Source organism: Lissotriton vulgaris, chromosome 3_2, assembly GCF_964263255.1.
Source record: "Lissotriton vulgaris chromosome 3_2, aLisVul1.2, whole genome shotgun sequence".
In the NCBI taxonomy this organism is placed as follows: domain Eukaryota; kingdom Metazoa; phylum Chordata; class Amphibia; order Caudata; family Salamandridae; genus Lissotriton; species Lissotriton vulgaris.
Window position 1 is genome coordinate 255806090 of NC_141690.1, and position 20136 is coordinate 255826225.

General features: G+C 43.0%; 1 protein-coding gene across 1 annotated transcript in view; it reads right to left on the reverse strand.

The window, feature by feature from the left end:
* Positions 1-201: 201 nt before the first annotated feature.
* Positions 202-20136, reverse strand: part of LOC147725620 (uncharacterized) — a 145168-nt gene continuing 125233 nt past the window's right edge. Inside the window, exons 4-5 of the mRNA XM_086964311.1 lie at positions 2267-2365; positions 202-449 (exon numbers count right to left, since the gene is read on the reverse strand). Of these exons, the coding sequence (XP_086820437.1) occupies positions 304-449; positions 2267-2365 (245 nt within the window). The 3' untranslated portion in view covers positions 202-303. The remainder of the gene's footprint in view (positions 450-2266; positions 2366-20136) is intronic.

Sequence of the window (20136 nt, forward strand, 5' to 3'; positions counted from 1 at the left end):
CAAAAGAAAGCGACCTCGGAGATCCCACGGAAGGAGGGGGGAAGGGGGCGCTGGGGCTCAGGTCTTCAGGAGACGCCTGTAGGGGAGAGGATGGTGGAACACACTGATTTACTTCACTTACCAGTTTTTCTTATAGATTCATGAATGAGGAGCTAGGGGGTGTTGGAAGAATCCTCAAATTCAGTATTTGGTAGAATAACACATATATAAAAAGATAATTTATTATATAAATATTACATAGCCGTCCAAAAATAATTTATGGTAAAAAAATGCTAGAAATATCAATCCTCATTTCCTAAAGAGTCAAGGTGGTCCCCTGTGTCTTCCTGGTTCACCCCCTGGGCTAGCGGGGCTCGCGGCTCCAGACTCCGCTTTAGCATACATCACATTCATATTCTGATTGAAGTCCATGCTCTGCGCGCTATGTTTGAAGGCAGTCCAACACTTATCTGTAAAACGGAAAAAATATCCATAAATATATTATCATTTTCACTTGTACTGTACATATTACATTCATAATACCGTGAACACCGGGATAACTTCTGAGGTCACTTTTGCCAGCTTTAAGTTGCTTCTCGTTCATTCTCAGCGGCATTGTGTCTTCCACAGAGACATAGGGCCATATTTACGGGCAATTCACGCAGCACAGCACAGCACAGCACAGCAAGTCACCTGGCTGCACTGAGTGAGAAGGAAAGCGCAGGAATACGCCATATTTAGAAGGATACGATGCATTGCTGTCCTTTTGTCTGACTGGCGCTAATGCGGGCGCCTTTGCACCATGGTGCAAGAGTGCCTGCGTTGTAAGGAGGATTGTTTTTTGCAGAAAGGGGCACCTCTCAGCACAAAAAAACAATCCCCGGGGCTTTTTCCCCTCCTCATTCTGCAGCACACCTAGAAAGAGGAAAAAACATTGAGAAAAAGATATTTCTCCTCGTTATGCCTCACCTGGAGAGATGTAGGTTTTTAGTGCATTCCTGGGCAGTGGCGTAGCTAGGCCTTTGCCGCCTGTGGCGGCCCCTGCGTTTGCCGACCGCAGCGGTCAAATGTAAGAGTGGCGGGGAGAGAGGGAGGTGGGGTGCTGGGGATTCTTGCGTGTGCCGCCCCCGTGTCAGACGCAGGTAAAAGGGAGTTGGCAGACAGCTGCCCCCGAAACTTGTTCTGCCCGGGGTGGATCACCCCCACCCCCCCACTGCGCCACTGTTCCTGGGTATACTGCTTCTTGAAAATCTAGGAGTGCATCAAAATCCATGGATGTTGTGTGGGAACACCCACACAACGCCCTTGAAAACACATTCCTGGCGCAGAGTAATGCAATGCACTAACTAGCTATGAGTAGAATTACTCTAGGTTTAAGAAGCCTCTGACCATCAATTATGTGTCTTTTGCTGTCTCGCCCTAAGTGCGCCAGGTATTCCCAGACGTGGGTCCCTTGCTCACTGTGCCACTGGAATCAAGCTATCGTGGCTGAAGAGGGGTGAAACCCCGAAACCGGTCCCAGGATGCTTGTTTCCGGTCCAGGGAGGACCTGGCTTGGCAGTTTGGGCTGGACTGTTCTCATGAGGCACAGGGTCAAGGCTGATTTACATATGGCCGGGTCTATACTGGGGTGGCATGGTGAGCAAAAGAACAATGGATGTAACCCAGATCTCTTGACTGGGGGGGAATGTTTTGATTTGTTCTGCATTCCGTACGTCTTTTATTTATCCAATACAGCGCACTATTATACTTTCCCCATGCACCGTTTTGGCAGCCTAGCACCAATGCAGGAACCCTTGCACCATGGTCTAACGGTGCCTCCGTTGCAGGCAGGATTTTTTTGTCCAGAAAGGGGCTCCTCCCTGCAGAAAAACAATCCAGAGAGGTTTTTCCTCTTTCTATGTGTGCCGCAGAATATGGAAAGAGGAAAAATGAGGAGAAATAATTATTTCTCCTCGTTATGCATCACCTGGGGAGGCATAAGATTTTGGCAAGTTCCCAGGCTTATAAGTCCATGTAAATCTAGGAATGTGTAAAAAAAAGGGGGGGCTGAACACCCACCGCAACGCCCATGGAACGCCTCCCTTGCGCAGAGTAAGGCAGGGCAGCGATTTGTGCTGCGTTGTCTTTCTCCAGATTTATGAGGCCGCTCAAGGCCACGCAGGGTGACTTTGCGTGGCTTCATAAATCCCAGCTAAGGGTTTTTATTTAGCAATAATACGCTAAATTGGAAATAAATATCTACAAAAAAGTCAATTTGTTGAGAGTTGCGAGATATTTTACTTACACAAAATGACAGCGACTAGCAGCACCAGGAAGAGTACGACAATTAGAACGGCGTATCCCCAGGACATGGCGTTCACGTGCATGCATCGCAAGTTGAAGTCTAAGAGAAAATCAAATATGCATTAAGAAGTTAGCATGAAGTTCATATCACCTGTAGAACACAATATGCTAGGGACATTTTTCTGCCAACACTTCAACAGTACTAGGAACACTTGCCTCACTACAAGAGGCGTGACACAGGCCCCTGAGGTGTAGGGGGGCCCCCAAACCATTAGGACCCTCTAACCCAACAGGAGCACTATACAGCCCAAGGCCAATTAATATCTGTGAGATCCAGGAGACATGCGGGCCCCTCTTCAGGTATGCAGACTTTGGCCTGCATGAATTGTGGCAACAGGCATATTGCCGCCTGCACTGCAGTTGTAGGTGACCAAATGGCTGTGGGCACAGCGGGGAGAGCAGGGGAACCCTAAAAAGAAAACAAACACCTCATCAATCGCCGCGGGTAAACACTGGCACTAAGAGTGTCCCAGCGTATGTCCGCAGTGAAATTACCTCTTTACATCCTGTAGTGGGGCCTTTATATTGCGTTACCACACTGATCACTACTTACCTCATCGGAGCCATTACACGTAGGGGGCCAACCTTCTGCAAATCACTGCAACCTTCCTGAAAAGGAGCAGTGTAACTTAATCTACTAGAAGGTGTTCTATCACTTTATTTTATATGTCCTATCCAGAAGAGGGAATATCAACAAATCATGGAGGCCAGCAGACCTGGAGTTAAGAATAATACATCTCTCATTCTGTAGATATGCCTCCCTTGACGATATGTAGGGCGTCTACATTCTGGAGTGGATGTAAGGGCAGATCAATAATAACAACACATGACCTGCTGGTGCCTCTTTACCCCTTGCTCATCAGGTAATGAACCCCAGAGATGAGCTGGCTACGCTTGACCTCTCCCTGAGGTGTAGCTGGAATTATAGCCATTCTGGACAAAGGATCCAGAACCAGTCCATATAGTGTGGGGGGGGAAGTGGGGGGGGGCTCAACGTGAACATAAATGTGACAGGCAAGGATTTAGCCAACACTTCTACCCTACACCAGACACTGCTGTGGTGAACTACACCCACCTGAGTGCCACTGCTGTGTAATAAACCCAAAGTCCAAACTTAGATACTTCAGCCAAAGGAGCTGATACGTACTGGTCCCCTGTCCCTGGATTCGGATGATGTATGCATTAAGAGAGCCCGGGCTTCAACAGAAATGAGACAGTAGAATTTCAGATAAAACTGTATGTATGTTTGAGGTACTTAACCTAGACAGAGGTAGAAGATTACAGTACAGGGTCAAAGGAAAGGATGCAGTCAGCAAGTGATTGAAGAGGTTGCTGGTTTGTAAACTCTTACTGCATTCTAATACTGTTTTCTTTAAAGAGATGTGTCTTAACTCTTTCCAAGACCTGAAGGATACAAATGTTGTTCCTGAATCTGGGTGTATAGATGGAAAAGTCCTGATACCTTGATACACCCAACTAGTAACCCACACACATGCAGTCACATACAAATGAGAGAAACATCAGTCTTTTATGCACCCAAACCTTAGTGAGCACACAGAGCGAAACAAATCAGGGACATCCTACTCAGAGCCACTGGCCATAACTATAAGTCAAAGCTGGTCTTATATTATAAGGTAGGCTGCAGCTCAAGTCCATTTGAAACAGAAGCTTACAGTGTTTGAGACTCCACTGTTGAGGCTCATTCAGAGCAGCAGTGCAAACAAAAGGCAGTCAAAGAACAAAAACAACAAGGGGTTTTAACAGCCAGAAACACTCTCACAGAGGGCTGTAGTGTAGTTCCTATATTCCCAATAGGCTCTGCGCATTGGAATAATATATCCTATAGATTAGACGTAGGACTTAGGTCGACTAGGTCTCTATCGAATATACTAGACTTAATTGTGTGTGCCAGCTAGCTCAGAGGTCACTAGAAACTTTCTCGAATTCACAAGAAGGGATTAGTCTCTGACAAATGCATAAACATGACAACTTTGTTTCCCCAAGATGAAACGTATCTTCAGAGTCGTGTAAACAATAGATAGATATTTCACTTAGTCAATCGTGCATGCTTCGTTTCACTAGAAGTGCAGAGAAAGTAGAAAGACAGGCGTTTTCAATAAAAGGATTTATTGAACAGTCTTCTTTCTCAAGCATAAGAAATGAACTGCTACAATCGTAAAACTGTTTGTAAAATATAATGCATACAGTATAAATAGTAGAATAAAATGATACTGTAAGAGCATTGTATGGTTCTTAAACCATATATAAATACATACATGAATACAGAGGCTAAAAGTACTTAACTGGTGCTTCTAAAATACGCCTACCCCGGTGTACCTAACCTAAGCCTAGTACGAGGGAAGAAATACGTGAGGTGTAGCATAAATGTAGTATTCTTTTGCCAAGAATCTGCCCAAGATTTTTCTAAGGGTCTAATCAGCTCTGTACCTTAGTTTAGAATGGAGAAGGTCAGTCTCTGGACTCGATTTCCCAAGGGTAGCTTGGAAACACTGGAGCTGGATTTTTTGGCAGGAGAAAAGACAGCGTCTCTCTCAGTGCGTCTGCTGGAGGGTCGGCTTCCTTCGGCACTTGCTATAGCAGGGCACGTAGGGCAATTAGAAGAGTCGAACTGCTCCAAACCACCGTGCGTTTGCTTGGGCGAGTGTGGGCATATTTTTATTTATACCTTGAAGGTGCCGAGTTTGACGTACAGTTGGACATAATAACGTCATCAAAGAGTCTCAGTTCTTTGAAAACTCCACGAGTTCTTGGACAAATCAATATTCAAGCAAGGGCAAGTCCCCGGCTGCTGAAGCAGAGTTTTCCAAGAAATCGTTGTAGATTTTCGGAACTAGTGGAAGTAGCCCTGCCGTATTTGGACTGCATGAGCTATGCCCAAATATGGTTATGATTTCTATGCCTATATAAGGATATGGAGATTTATAGCTATATAAGGGCGTGAATCGTGAAACTTACAATAGGGTCCTAAAATGATACATAACACCCACTCCACGTTATTATGCTCATCTAAATTCAAGCACTAAAACATATAATCTAGAGCAGTGTTCCCAAACCTAGGTCCGCGGACCCCCAGGGGTCCGTTCCACATTCCCTGGGGGTCCGTAGGCAACAGTTTTAAAAGCACAGAAAAGTTTCTTGTAAAATTAGCAGCTTTCCAGCAACAATAAAAGTGTCAAGATCATGCCAGTGATTAATGTACCCGCTGGAGAGCGAGGAGAGTTTTGTTCAGTGGCAGCTTTGACTTAACTAATGTAGCACAGAGGGTTAATGTGCCTACTGCAAAGAACGTGTAACATGCATTTTAAAACGCAGTATTTTATGTGCATAGGTTCGTGTTACTGCTTTTGTCACAGAGATTCTTTCGTTACTGTGCACTTCACAAGTGACAATTGTAATGTAGCAGAGGGACCTATAAACTGTCATCAAAGAGCTGCTTGCAAACTGCATCGTACCAGTTAGTAACTTATGTTTTTCCCCAGTTATTCATTATCCTGATGCTGCTAAAAAGGTTTATTTGGGTGGAAATACATTTCTAAAGTTAGTCAGTGCTAGCCACCATGTTATGTTCTGAATCCTGAGTTTGTGCTTTTACAGACCAAGCACTCTTTAAACATTTTATACCCACACTGATTTACATGTATGATTCAATGTCTCTATATGTGTGTGATGTAAAGTGCTCTGGCATCCTACAATAGTATGAGCAATGCTATAAAACAAATAAAATGTATGTGACAGAGGGGCTATTACTTCAATATAAAACACTAAGGGCCAGATGTATGATCGTTTTTTATATTCGCGAACCCGTTTGCGCATGCAAAAACTATTGGGCCATGTACATTGCCTATTTCGCGAGTCGCAATTTGTTTGCGACTCGCTAAATACGTTTTGCAACTTGATATTTGGAAGGGGCATTTCCTTCCAAATAGCGAGTCTCAGAACCATGTACAAATGTTTTGCGGTCGCAAAACATTTGCAATTACCACCAACTTCAAGTAGATGGTAATGCCTTTGCAAATGGGAAAGGGGCCTCAGGGGACTCCTTCCCCTTTGCAAATGCATGCAAAATTATTTTTTAAGGGTCCAGGGACCTCTGCCTGCCCTTAGAAAATGAAACGAAAATGTTTAATTTCCTTTTTCTTTAAATGTATGGCAAATGGGCTGCATTTTCTTTTTAAAACTGCTTTATTTAAAAGCAGTCCCAAACATGGTGGTCTCCTGAGCCCAGCAGGCCACCTTACCTGGGAGGGCTGGCATTCCCAATGGGCTGCAAATTGCGAGAGGCTCATTAATATTAATGAACCTCGCAATTTCCGACTCCATTGGGAATCCCAAACAGTGTTAAACACACTGTTGTACATTTCACTTAGCGACTCGCAATTTGCCACGTGCCATGTGTCGCCAATTGCGAGGCGCTAAATGAAATGGTCGTACATATGGCCCCAAAATCCTTAGTACTTTGAGTATTTGTTTTGTATGCACACATGTGTATTTTTTTCGAATTACTGTTTTAATATTTGAAATTTAACTCATACAAATTGATTGGGGGTCCCCGGCTTCCAGTGGTGACTCAATGGGGGTCCTCAGGAGTCAAAAGTTTGGAAACCACTGATCTAGAGCATGTGTTTACAACCCCCAAAAATCATATAAAAATGCATTTGAAATGGTTGCACACAAAAAAGGAGTATTTTGTACAGTACACATTTAAGGAAAATGACTTCATTGTAAGCATATGATATGACATTAGCAATGCTAACTGAATAAATCACGAAAATTACATTTATGAAATGGCTCTTAGTTACAGAAGAAAAAGGTCGAGACCATCCCATAGTAGAATATACAAACTGTTTTGGTTTGTGGATTAGGCTAATATTGTTTCTAGGAAGTGTTCAAGGAATTCTTGTTCTCTAAGAATAGTTCTACTTTAAGCAGATTACTCTTTGTGCCAAAGTTAATTTTGGTGTTTGGAAAAAGTCAAATAAATTTGTCGTACAAATAGAGTTCCACACTTGGTAGCTTTAGTTTTAGAAAAAAAAAAGCGAAGGTCGCATTTCAGAGTTTGAAAGAACGCTGTGTGCTAATTTTAAAAGTTATTCTCGGTGTCAGGAGAAAACATTAAGTCATTTTGATATTTGATATTTGTGGAAATTTGTAGAGCGCGGCTATCGCTCCGGAAGGAGAATCTTGGCGTTGAGCATACAGAAGAGAAAAACGTGGCGATAAAATGGATCATATGGCTGCTAGGACCGAGGTATCAGATTGCTGGAACACCCAGGTTTTCAAAAGTTTCCTGAAATGGAACTCAGTTTCAACTAGCCTGAGATTGACAGGGAGGCTGTTCCAGGCTCTGGCAGCTAGGAAGGAGAAGGTTTTCCCCCCCCTGGTTTTTAACTTGAATCTAGGAATTATGACAAGATTAGTTCCTGAGGATCTTAAGCAGCGTGTAGGATTGTAATACATGAAACGCTTAGAAAAGTAGAGGGGGCCTGTTTTTCTAGTAGCTTTGAATACAGTAAGCAGAAGTTTAAACAAAATTCTTTTGTGGAGTGGTAGCCAGTGAAGGACGTTAAGGGCTGCTGAGGCAGAAGACCTTCTGGGGAGTTTAAGCACGAGTCTAGCCGCGGCGTGTTGGACGCCTTGTAGTCTCCTGAGAGTAGACTTCTTCACTCCTGCCATTAGTCCATTGCAATAATCGAGTCGGGAGAGAATTAAAGCAACCACGACTGATTTTCTGGCTGCCATGGGGAGGAAGTCAAAGAATTTCTTCAGTGATCTAATGAGACTAAAACAGCACCCGGCAGTGATGCGGACATGATCATCGAAGGTAAGGGATGCGTCAAATTGAATGCCAAGGTTACGTGCCGAGGAGACAGCGCTCGGAGGGGCTTCTGAATTTTTAGGCCACCAGTCTTTTGGGCAAAAGGACAGGTCTTTCCCTAAAGGTATTATTTCCGTCTTAGCACTGTTGCATCTGAGATGATTTTTGTTCAGCCATAGAAAAACCTCAGAGAGACAATTCTGGAATCTAAGTTCTGCATCAGGGCTGGCAAAGAAATCGTCTACCTCAGTAAAGTTCGACTACTTCATTAAGAAGGTCATTTGTGCACAGATGCGCAGCATCGCCATCAGCTCAACCTCGTTAGCATTGTTCATATCAGATGGTACCTGTGTGCCTGTTGGTCCGCGTATCTCACCTCCAGTTGGATTTGCCGGTGAGATCTCAATGAATGCTGTCATCAAGATTGGTAGCCGTTGGGGGCAACACAACACATGAGCCGTTACCGGACCCAATAAAGCGTCAGCATCCGTTGGCATAACCAATGGTAGTGTTAGACAGACATCTAACATGCATTCCTCTCCACAAAGCAGGCATCGTAGAACAGGTAAGATGCAATCTTGCCAGATTGGTCTGAATGACAGGAACCATGTGGTATTCAGGTCTCTCAAACGAGCCAAGCCAAGGATCTGTGTTATTCTCTCACGATACCTCATAGCCTGGAGCGCATTTTCCATGCGGACTTGGGGATCGCTGGTGGCTGGATTTGCCATAACAGAGCAGGAGAACTACGAGTTCCAAAATGAGAGGCAGGCTACCGAACACAGAGTGGACGAAGTTAGGAAAAATGCCCAGGACTGCTTCAAAGGGTGCTAACAGTCCCCAAAAATGTATCTTAAATACATGTGCAATACCGCTGGTATCAGACATGTTAAAGATACAACCTAACATTTCTGCGAAATGTACTGGGCAGTTTGTTGATAATAATGCATGTATCTCTGCAGAAGTACTTGCAACTTGCAGATCAAACGTCTCTCTGGACGAGGTCAGTGGCACAGTTTTTTGCAAAAGAATGGCTTTCATTCGGCTTAAAGTATCAATTTGTATAGAAGAGATGTTCAGTGAAGGCCATAGTGGCGACTCCCCGTCTGTCTTGGTTTTAGGAAAGAATACTTGCATACAACAAGTGACCCTGGCGACACAGTAACGAGATAGCTTATTCCTGACATCATTCCACAACAGCTGTGATCATTTAACATAATGTAGCTATCATTGGAAAGCTGCCTGAATATTGGATCTATCACCGCTGTGGGCGAACCCTGCAGGTGGCAAGAAAGGTTATTGGAAGAACCTTCGCAGGCTCCGTGTAAATTAATACCTTGACACAATAGTGTCCCGCTTAGTGAGTTTTCACAATTTTTACCACTAACAAATACTTCCTTTCCCCCACTCCAACATTTGTGTGTGTATGGTAAATCCCAGGTCGACTTAATGTATTCTTTAACCAACCTTTCATACAGGCCTGCTGGTATGTGTTTTAAGCAATACTGAAACTGGAAAGTCGTCACTGGTATCTCAATGGTGCCATGTATTATCCATTCAAATGATGGTTTCTCAGAAACGGTCAATGGTAATCTCTCCAGTTTTTCAATGCTCTGCACTTTATAGTATGCTCCCCTCTGTGCCAACGAGATTTGTTTATCTGTAAGGTTAAATACAGTAACAATGAGGTAGTGTTGATTAGACGCAGAGGCACATAGCCAGAACTAAGGTTTTGCAACAGCCAGCCTAATAGCATTATAGAACGTAATTGAGACTGGCCAGGTTGTAGCATTAGGAAGTCCTGTTCCATTTTGTCTATGGCAGATGATGCAATGCTGTCCAAAGGATATATGCTGGACGACAGAGTTGTTAACCCATTGTCAACTACAGAGAGTGATTTCTCTAAATTAATACGATCAATTTCTCGTATTCTTTCAGCTGTTTCCATTTAAGTGACTTTCCATGCTTCATTGTAAGCAGCGTATATACCGGCGACTATGAAACATTTATGACGTGGATTACGAGGTCCAAGTAAGAATTCTCGTAAATTAACGCCATCTTTAAGCAAAGATAAGTGTTGCTTTATTTCTGGAAGTGTGGATTTTTGCAGCCATTCAAGGCATAGTTTTCCTACACTATAAGGTGTTATTTTTCCTGGATATTGTCTTTGGATATATCTTGGATCTGGCCGAGTTACTGTGAACCCTTGTGTCTTGTTCTGAAATCTATCTTGACAGTTATTCGTGTCTGTGGGCCAGATTAACCATTTTTTCCATTCAGCATTTGTTCTGTTCTGTTGTAAAATATAATTTACGTCTACCTCCTCATCTGAAGTTAAATTACTATCAGGTGTGGGCCTAGGTATGGACGGTTTGTTTAAATCTTTTATCTTAGCAATGCCAAGACAAGATGTCTGTTAAACAGTGTCATTTAGGAACATCATTTGTTCTGGGATGATGCAGGCTCTGAACAATGCTTCTAAACCTTGTACCTGCCAGTCTTTTGTGCCCCAAACAGTTTTTGTCTCAATGTTGTCTTTCCAAAAGTCAAAGCCTAAGGTGGACAATTGAGCATGAAAGGCAGTAGAATAAATTTGTTTAGTATTTGTCAACATACTTTTCATGCCTGTCTTATTCACATTTTTAAAGTTAAAACTTTCTGGGTTTGTAACATTAAAACCTGTGAAATATAGAAATTTTCTAAGAAACGTTTTAGAATTACCCTTGGGAGGTGATGGACAATGTTCCAATTGATTATACTTTAAAACATTTCTAGGGTTTGCAGATTTATGCAAGTAATGATGGCCAAAATGATTAAAACAATACATTTCTTCATAATTTGATGAACCTTCTAAGTATTCATGTTTTGTAAATTTTGCTGACATTTCTAAGTCTGCCATCATGTTATTAACAGTCTCAAAGTCTCAATCATCAGAAAATGTGCTTGGTGAGACGAAATCACTCAAGGAAACCTTAAATTGATGAGGAATCTTTAGCAGCTCAACAGGGCCATAAATGTCATAATCAGTTGTATCCCATGCTATTCCACCAGGTAGTGGGACCACTGTGATGTTTACTGATGACCGGTCTCGTTGTTAAGAAGCAAGTTGAAGTTCTTACTTGCTGTGTCCATTTTAATGTGTTTTCTATCTATCAGCTTTCCCAAATTTAACACAAGATTGAGCCATAGCAGGAGACAAAGTACACCTAACACAATCCAGTGTTCAACCCAAGGTGAAACAAGATATGTATTTGTAAGCTCTTGACCAAGTTCCTTTACTTTTTCCTTGAAAGTTTTATTTGCTGGCGTAGTTTCAGGTTCACTAGGATCCTCAGAAAAGTTATCGAAGTTGATAAAGTAACCAGAGGCAGTTCTGTCAATTGTTGGTATTGCATCCGGATTCTTTGAAATCACTGGAGCTGTTTTTTCCTGTGACGTGTTTGTATATTCAGATGCTATATCATTGTAGATGGGAGTTTCTTGACAAACTGTTATTTGGGTTTCAAGAGGCACAAGTTCCATGGCTTTATTGCATAGTCCTTCTTTTCTCACTTTAGAATCTTCAAAGGTGATGAGTCTTTCAGTTTGAACCTCTTGGATAGTAGCAAGATTTGGTCGTCTGCTACATCTTGGGAGTCCACTGGACCTACTACTTATTATCAGCCACATGGTGTGGTTTTACCAGGTCAATTGACACAGACCGGTTCTCCTTTTTACCAGCAAGGGGTGGCAGTAGTACTGTTCTTGATCCGTGGATTGCAAGTACAGGTACTGGTTTTCTGTAAGAAGGCCCAAATTCCTTCTTGTCCACTATTTTCTCCCTGACCAGATCCCCAATCTTTGGTATCCAGACAGGTCTTGCTGGGACAGGTGGTTTTTCTTCAGTGGTCGTTGGCTTTTCGCTGGTATTGCTTAGACTACTTCTTGTTTCATTTAAGTCCTGTAAAACAGCCAAACGATCTTTGATATCAAAGGGTTTTTGTTCCACCACTGAAGTGTGAAGATCGAGGTCTTCAACCAACATTCTAGTACCAAAAAGGATTTCATACGGAGTGATTCCACCCAGAGAATTTCTTGGCAGGTTATTAAGACTACGTTGGACATTTATTAGATGTTTGACCCACCCATCACCCGAACCCAATATCCTAGCTGTTATAGATTGCTTTATGTCATGTTTTTTTCTCTCCACAACTGAATTTCCCTCAGGATGGAATGGACTCGAAAATCGCAATGCAACGCCCAAGCTGGCCATGGCCTCTTTGTAAGCCCTAGAGCTAAACGCAGGACCCTGGTCAGAATGTAGCGTGCCGATTATGTATGTGCCGATAAAGACTCACACATCTTTTATAACAGTTCGGGCGTCAGCTGAGGGCTGAGGCCACATCCAAATGAATCTCGAGCATGAATCCACTGCGACCATGATATATTTATAGTTGCCATCCCTTTGTTAGGGACCAAAGTGGTCCAGGTAAACACACGCTAGTGGTTTATCTGAAATCAGAAGAGGCGTCTGTGCCAGGCGTTTCACTGTTTCCTCATGCACGGCCACCACTATCGCTGTTTTAATAATGACACTGTGGCGGAATGACACTGTGGCGGAAACACCTGCATGTGCAGAGGCGAGCCCTTCATGTGCCGCTAAGATTAGCCCTAACCTGTGTTCCATGTTTGGTATTACTGTACCCCCACTCCAGGGATTCGAGCAAAAGGAACATTATTTGCATCAGTTATATAAGAGTACTTGAGTGGAAAGCCCTTCGGTAGTGTTTTACCACTGTCTTTTATTGAAGCAGTGACTGCTTGCATTATTTCACTGTCTATTTTTGTTTTTGAATGAGTAATTGCAGCTACGGAAGCCGTTTGCAAAGCTGCCTTTGTGGCTTCATCAGCCAATTAATTCCCATCAATGTGAACGCCATCACGCTGATGAGTGTATGGATCACGTGAGTCTTTTGTAGTTCCTTCTGTAAAAGAACTACTTTTTCCCAAAGCATTTTATGCTTGATTGTGCCACCTTTTGTGTCTTTAAAACCATTTTGAACACAGTTCTGCAGATATTCATTGTAAGACTGGACACAGTAATACGAATCGCACACTATGAGTGTGGGGAATTCGCGATCGGTATTTAACAGCGCCATCTTGAATGCATGGAGTTCAGCTCGCTGAGCTGTACAGTGTCCTAGTGACTGAGTTTTTGTTACCATAGGTCTAAATTTACCAACGTGCCGATCTTTAACAATCGCGCACTCAGCACTATAAGCTTGTTTACCCCCAATCGCGGGCTGTGCTGATCCGTCTGTATATATTATACAGCCGTAATGTTCGAGAGGTAGAATTTCAGTAGGCAGAGGACATTCTTGTTCGTATTGGAGAAATTCTTGTGTCTTCAAGTAAGGGTCAAAAACGTATTTAACGTCTGTTGCAGCAAGAGAATTAACCCATTGTATCCATCTCGGATGTAGAGCTTTTGCATTTGGAATGCTTGCCTTTGTCACTGTCTCTAAGGCAGGTACAGGTGTAACGACTTTTATGCGTTTACCCTGTGCGAGGGCTCTCTCCTTTGCTACAGCAGTCTAAACCGCTGTCAGAATTTTTTCTGTTGAAGTGAATTTCATTTCAGCTTGTGTGTACAAGTGTGATTTGTAAGCTATTGGTACCTTTTCACCTTCATTAAAGGTTAGGTAGGTGAATCCGCATCTCCCTGGGATGATTCAGATTACAAGGTTGCGTACATTGTCGCGTGTTTGTAAGTGTGTTGTTGCTAACATGTGTGTTTGTACTGAAAGCAAAATTTCTGTGTGTTTTTGAGTCCAATTATTTGGTTTGAAATCAGGTTTGATTAGTTCGTAGAGAGGTTTAACCCTTTCTGCGTAATTCAGGATATAAGTTCTTCCGAAGTTTAGGAATCCTAGAATTGACTGAGTTTTTCAGCATTTTTGGAGTTTGGAGCAGTGCACATTTTTCTAGCAAGTTTGCTGCCAGGCTTTTGCCTTCCCTCGAAAGTTCGTATCCCAAGAATAGAACGTTGAGGTGGGCAATTCTTGATTTTTTAAAGTTGAATTTATATATTTCTGAGGCGATCCCAAGTATTATGGTGTTCACCCTGTTCAAGTGCCTGTCCAAATCATCATCTGTAAAATAGATGTCATCGACATAAGATAATGCCTCATCATCATACATTTGTAGTAACTCTGTTACTCTGGCTGAAAATAATCCAGGATTATTCTTAAATCCCTGGGGGATACAGCAAAATTGACGCTGTGTCCCCATTATTAAGAAAGCGGTCAAGTACCTGCTTTCTGGTGCAATGTTTTGACAGAAGAAACCATTTGAAATATCTAAAGTAGTTTTATATTTCTTCCGAACTATATTATTCATTAGTGCTGCACTGTGTGAATTTTGCACTGCAAAAGTTTTGCAACAAGAGTTTAAATGTCTGCAATCCAAAACTAGACGATATGTTTCGTCTGGTTTGGAGACTGGAAACAGGATTGTTCATTGACGAGGTGCATGTTTCAATCACCCCTTGGTATTCAAGTTGATCTAAGATCTCCCTGACTTGTGTTTTAGCTTCCTGCTTCACTGGATACTGCCTTTGAGCAGTATGTTGATTTTTCAACTGGATTTTATGGTGAGGAGAATCCTCATCCCATCCCACATGAGTTTTATATAATGCCGGACCCTGGGCTACAGCCCATTTTCTGGCATAGGTGTATTTTTTATGAATAGGAATATGATTAGAGAAGGCTGGCATAATGATCTCTTCGCCATGTGGGCACTCCCTGGCAAATTCAGGTGGCCAGTCTTTTTCAGCTGGAAGAATGTCATAACCTTTAGATAATTTTTCTCAAAAGAGTGCTTTTATCTTCCTAGTTACATCCCCCTCTATTCGGAGTGTTACTTCATATAACTTATGGGGTACACTAACTCTGGTATCGGCAGTTTCAACCTTAATGCATTCATTCAGATCCACTGTCTCCAGATGATCTTTCAGAATCCTGCGAGCTATGGTGACCTCTGCTGCGCTGTCCAGCATTGTCTGGGCCCACTCCCCGTAGTTGAGTTGTGTCCTCAAGATCCTCTGCATGTGTGATTTTAATACTGGCTACCTTCTTTTTGGAGAATTGAGTTTTCTTATTTTTTGGAACGTGCTGATTGTCTTTGGACTTCACGCGTTCTTCTTTTTGTTCTGATCATCCTCTTCTTTCGGATTTCTACAAGAAAGTCTGAAAGGTACGAGAGGATCGTGTATCAGTATCTTGATATCTATCAGGTTTTCTTATATTATCCCTATTTCTAAGGTTATATCTCTTTTCAGAGTGCTCCTTTTGAGGAGATCTACCTCTGGACTGAGAGCGCTTATCTTAGGAAGTGACTATCTAGTATTTTCCCATTTCTTTTTAGAAGCAGTTAGATTGTTTTTGATAAAAACTTTTTCAGGATTTTCTGTTAGTTCAGGCTTTACAAGTTTCCCTCCCAAACTATCTCTTCCTAGTTCTTCATAGGATTTTTCAATAATTCTGGCAAGTTCATATGGTTGCTCAGTAATATCAAGTTCTTTTAATTTCTGGTGGATTGCCACTGATGCTGCTTCACCTTTAATGTTAGCTAATAAGATAGCTGAGACCTGTTTGAAATCTTTCAGTAATTTCATACCTAGATTCAGGGCCGGTTCTGGACACTATTCATTTTGAATCTGTCTCAGAACGTCTGGTATTACCGCCATATATGGGACACCATGTGTTTTTGTGTAGATTGAAGCAAAGACTGTACCCCAAGTGTCACAGTCCTCTACGTGTGGTGCAATCCCCATTGGTAAACAGATTGTTAGAATCCTGTGTTTCTCATGAGGTGTACTATCGGGAAATACTGTCTCTATTTGAGTAATTTTCTGGGCTAACCAGAATGGAATTTGTTCCCTTTTTGCCGGCAACTTACCAATTACTGACTGCATAGTCTGTGGTGTGATTTTGTTTGTGTTCCCCTGATGAGGGGTGTGCTGTGGAATTCTTATAGCAGGTTGAACTGTTAAGGTCCGCATGACATATTGTACCAATTGTCTATGTATTTTAATTAATTGTTTTAGCTGACCTAACAGTTCTACATCTGACATTCTTTCAATGTTAGGATGGGTGTATAGCTGGCTAGTCCCGGCCATGTAGCTCCTGGTCTACCAAGTGGACCGAGCCTGGTAATGTGATTTTGATGTTGTAGGGCGCCTTTAAACCAGAACTGGTGCTCTTAATGGAATTTCAACGTCCTCGAAAGGAACGTATTCCTCTGGAAGTTCCTCCATCTTGTGTGTTGTTGGATTTGCCTGTGGAAAGACAATCCATGAATAGAATACCTCTGTCTGCCGATATTCATGTGCCTCTATGACAAATATAACCGTACCACCTCTCAGTGATAGGACATTTTCTATAAGCTTTATAGCTATGGCTTTTCTCACGTTTTCCGGGATGATTATAGCTTCCGGGTCATTTTGTTGGAACCCTGTAACGTCTAAAACCGGTTGGGCTGCAGTTCTTGCAGCTCCACTGCTCTCTTCGTAGCTGAAGCACACAAGCACAATTTAACATGTAAATTACACGAAGAAGAAAAGATATTTTTGAATTTAGTACAGCAAAGGAGACATGTCTTTCAAAGAAGGGCTTCTGAAACGAAACCTCGGATACCTCAATGGGCTGAGAAAGAAGAGATTTATGCAACTGGCAAGACTCATGCTACTATGTCCCTGGACTTTGAAAAGAAGGGAAAGATCTGCCTCCATAGATTAAAGACAGAATATAACCATGCTTTTATTGGTTGCAGTGAATGCAAATATAGTTTCTTAGTAATTGGGGGATGGGGACTAAAAGGGGGAACTGATCCAGTATTTCCTGGAATCTATTATTTGTGTGGAAACAAAGCTTATTTCAGGCTGACTGACCATTGGTATGGGATTTGCTACTTTGGAATAGTTTTTCCAAAGGAGTATCATGTAAAAGGAATCACTGGAAGCAATGAAGATGATAAAGGACTAACACGCTTTAAGAGAGCTTGTTTTTCTGAAATATATTCAGTGCATTGATACCTTCAGTGGGTGTACTTCTGAAATCACTGAAAACTTGTAAATTGTCTACAGTAGTTGATCAGTTATCAACTAACACTGCTGGTTGATTTATGATGATCAATACCGAAATGGTTACGATTAGATCTATGGTTTTGCAAAATCGACTTGCCCTTGATAACTTATTTGCAAAAGAGGGCGGAGTCTGTCAAATGTTGAAGGTGCAACATTGTTGCACCTATATACCGGATAAAAGTGTCGAAATTTAAGGATATGTTAAAAATATTACAAAATTGGAGGAATATTTGAAACCACTGGAAGTTCATTGTGTATAGAAAAAGTTTACAAATAGTATTTGTACAACAGATAGTTGGTTTTCTAACATAGGTAAAAGTATTATAGGTCAAATATTATTGCCAATAAAATTGATAATAATATTGATAACACTGTTAGTCTTAGCTATAATGATATGGTTCAAATGTTGTAAGAGAAGTATGAAGTGAATGAAAAGGAAAAGAAGAGAAAATAAGATGAAATAGAGTTGGAGGAAATAAAAGGAGACCTACACAAAAGAATGAGAGGATTACATCATAAAAACAAAAAAGAAAAGAATGAAAGGGTTGAAGAGGGAATTGAGATGTGCTAAATGTCATCAGAGAGGGGATTGATGGAGCGAGGTTTCGTATAAAGAACCTTGCTCGGAAACAAACTTTTCATTAACCTGTAATACAGTAATACACATCGCTGGTACATACTAATAAGCAAACACTGTTCGTACACTTTTAGTCTAAGAGAAGCTTGCCTATGTGTCTTACTGACAAGTAACCTGTGTGACACTAAAATGGCTGCTAAACGCGAGATTCTTGGGGGGTAGTGGCTGGCCGAGCTGTGAATGCTGCTAAGCGAGCTCCGTCGGCCGGGAAGAAATTCTTAACGTTATACTGCACATGGTATGCCATAGCGGTGCCAAGTAGTCTCCCTGGACTGGGGAACCTCCGGTGTTTATGGTGGCATTAATTTCATGAGAACGCAGGTGACGTGCTGTGGACAGGAGTGGCTGGACTGCGAGCGCAGTGAAGGCAGGGGTCGGGCTAACTCGATTTTGAAAAAGGGGGTGGTGATGGACAGAGATTCTGAATGATGCAGAATACTCTTACCAAGTCAAGAGATCATGGTTTTAATTCATCACCGTTTTTTAGCTCACTGCACCATCCCAGCTCAGAACTTGGCTATATGCAAATTAGTCTGTTCCTGTCCCAGTGCATGATGGGAACAGGGCAAACCAAACTACCAAGCCAATTCTTATACTGGGAAGGAAACAAGCTTCCGGGGATTGGTTTCTGGCATCACAGCCTTCTTCGGCCCGACTTGCTTGAATCCTGATGGTGCAATGAGCAAGGGACTCACGTCTGAGTATACCCTCCCACACATAGTGTGGATAAAACCGATTTTGGAAAAGGGGGGTGGTGATGGACAGAGATTCTGAATGATGCAGAATACTCTTACCAAGTCAAGAGATCATGGTTTTAATCCATCACCGTTTTTTAGCTCACTGCACCATCCCAGCTCAGAACTTGGCTATATGCAAATTATTCTGTTCCTGTCCCAGTGCATGATGGGAACAGGGCAAACCAAACTACCAAGCCAATTCTTATACTGGGAAAGAAACAAGCTTCCGGGGACTGTGTAGGCCTACCTGGTCGGAGATCGGATGTCGGCGGTCAGCGGTGATGGTGGCCGGAGGAGTGAGATACATCTGCGCCGACCCCCGCGATAACAAGTGGAGCTAAGGTACCGCCGGAGGCAAGTGGAGGACTGTATCCCACTATTTAAGCGAGGCGATGAGAGCAGCTGGCGACATCTCTTCGGCGTCCCCCACAATGGCGACCTGAGGTGGCAGAGAGGATTGCACAACCGCCAGGCGATATTGATTAACTGCCCCCCCACTCGGGCCGGGCAATCGGGACCCCGTGACGAGCAGTGACGGTGGACGGAGAGCGCCGCTCATGGGGGTCGGGGCTGGCTGGTGCCTGAGTAAAGTGGGCGCGCTGAGGCTGAACGTCGAAGGAGGGCAGGGTGTGTGGCGCACCGGCCCAGCAACGCGAGTGTTGCCTATACCGGAGGACTGCTGAAATACGGTGAGGAGCACAGCTGTGAACAGAGGGATATGGCGGGTTCCGCATCCTCACAGGTCAGGTGTGACGCACCCGGGGACATTAGCTAGTCGGACTTGTTCCGAGGAGACATCGCTGGAGTGCGGCGGCCTCCATTTTAAGAGACTGGTGCCTGTGCTCCTTCCATAGAGACTCTGTTGTGGTTGGCGCTTCACACAGGCCCCTAAATAACATGCTCACACAAGCTAAAGGAACATATGCTGGAAAATTGGTCACACCATATATCACTGTGCCAAATAAACTGAGATAAGGCTGCGTGCAGAGACTGTATTGGCCAGGAGTTATCCTTATGTTTAAGCTGGTACGAAGAACACTGATTCATTTCTGTGGGCTGGAATACTGGTTGTAGAGCTCTGTCTGTAGCTAGGAGTGTGATGAGGAAAGAGTCCTGACCATATGTGCGACCCTCTGTTCTCTGATGCTGTGCTGACCAGGCAGTTGCCTGACAACATCGGGCAGGGGCCTTGTCTCCAATTCTCGGGGGCGACTTAAGCGCCCTTAAAACTATGGGTATATGGTGTGGTGAATGCTGATTCTACCTGCACTGGAGCGCGGTACAGGAGGTTATCGTTGTTTGATCTAAGGTGCATTGTGTATGAGTTCTTGTGGGGGCCAGATACAGTGACCTGGCAAATCACAGTGGTGGTGCCCTTGCCTGTAAATCTGTGGGTGCACAGCGGATGCGCAGCTGAGAAAGTGGTGTGAAGTGCAGTGGTGAGGTGGTGTGAGCACTGTGCGCATTGCTGGCCGCT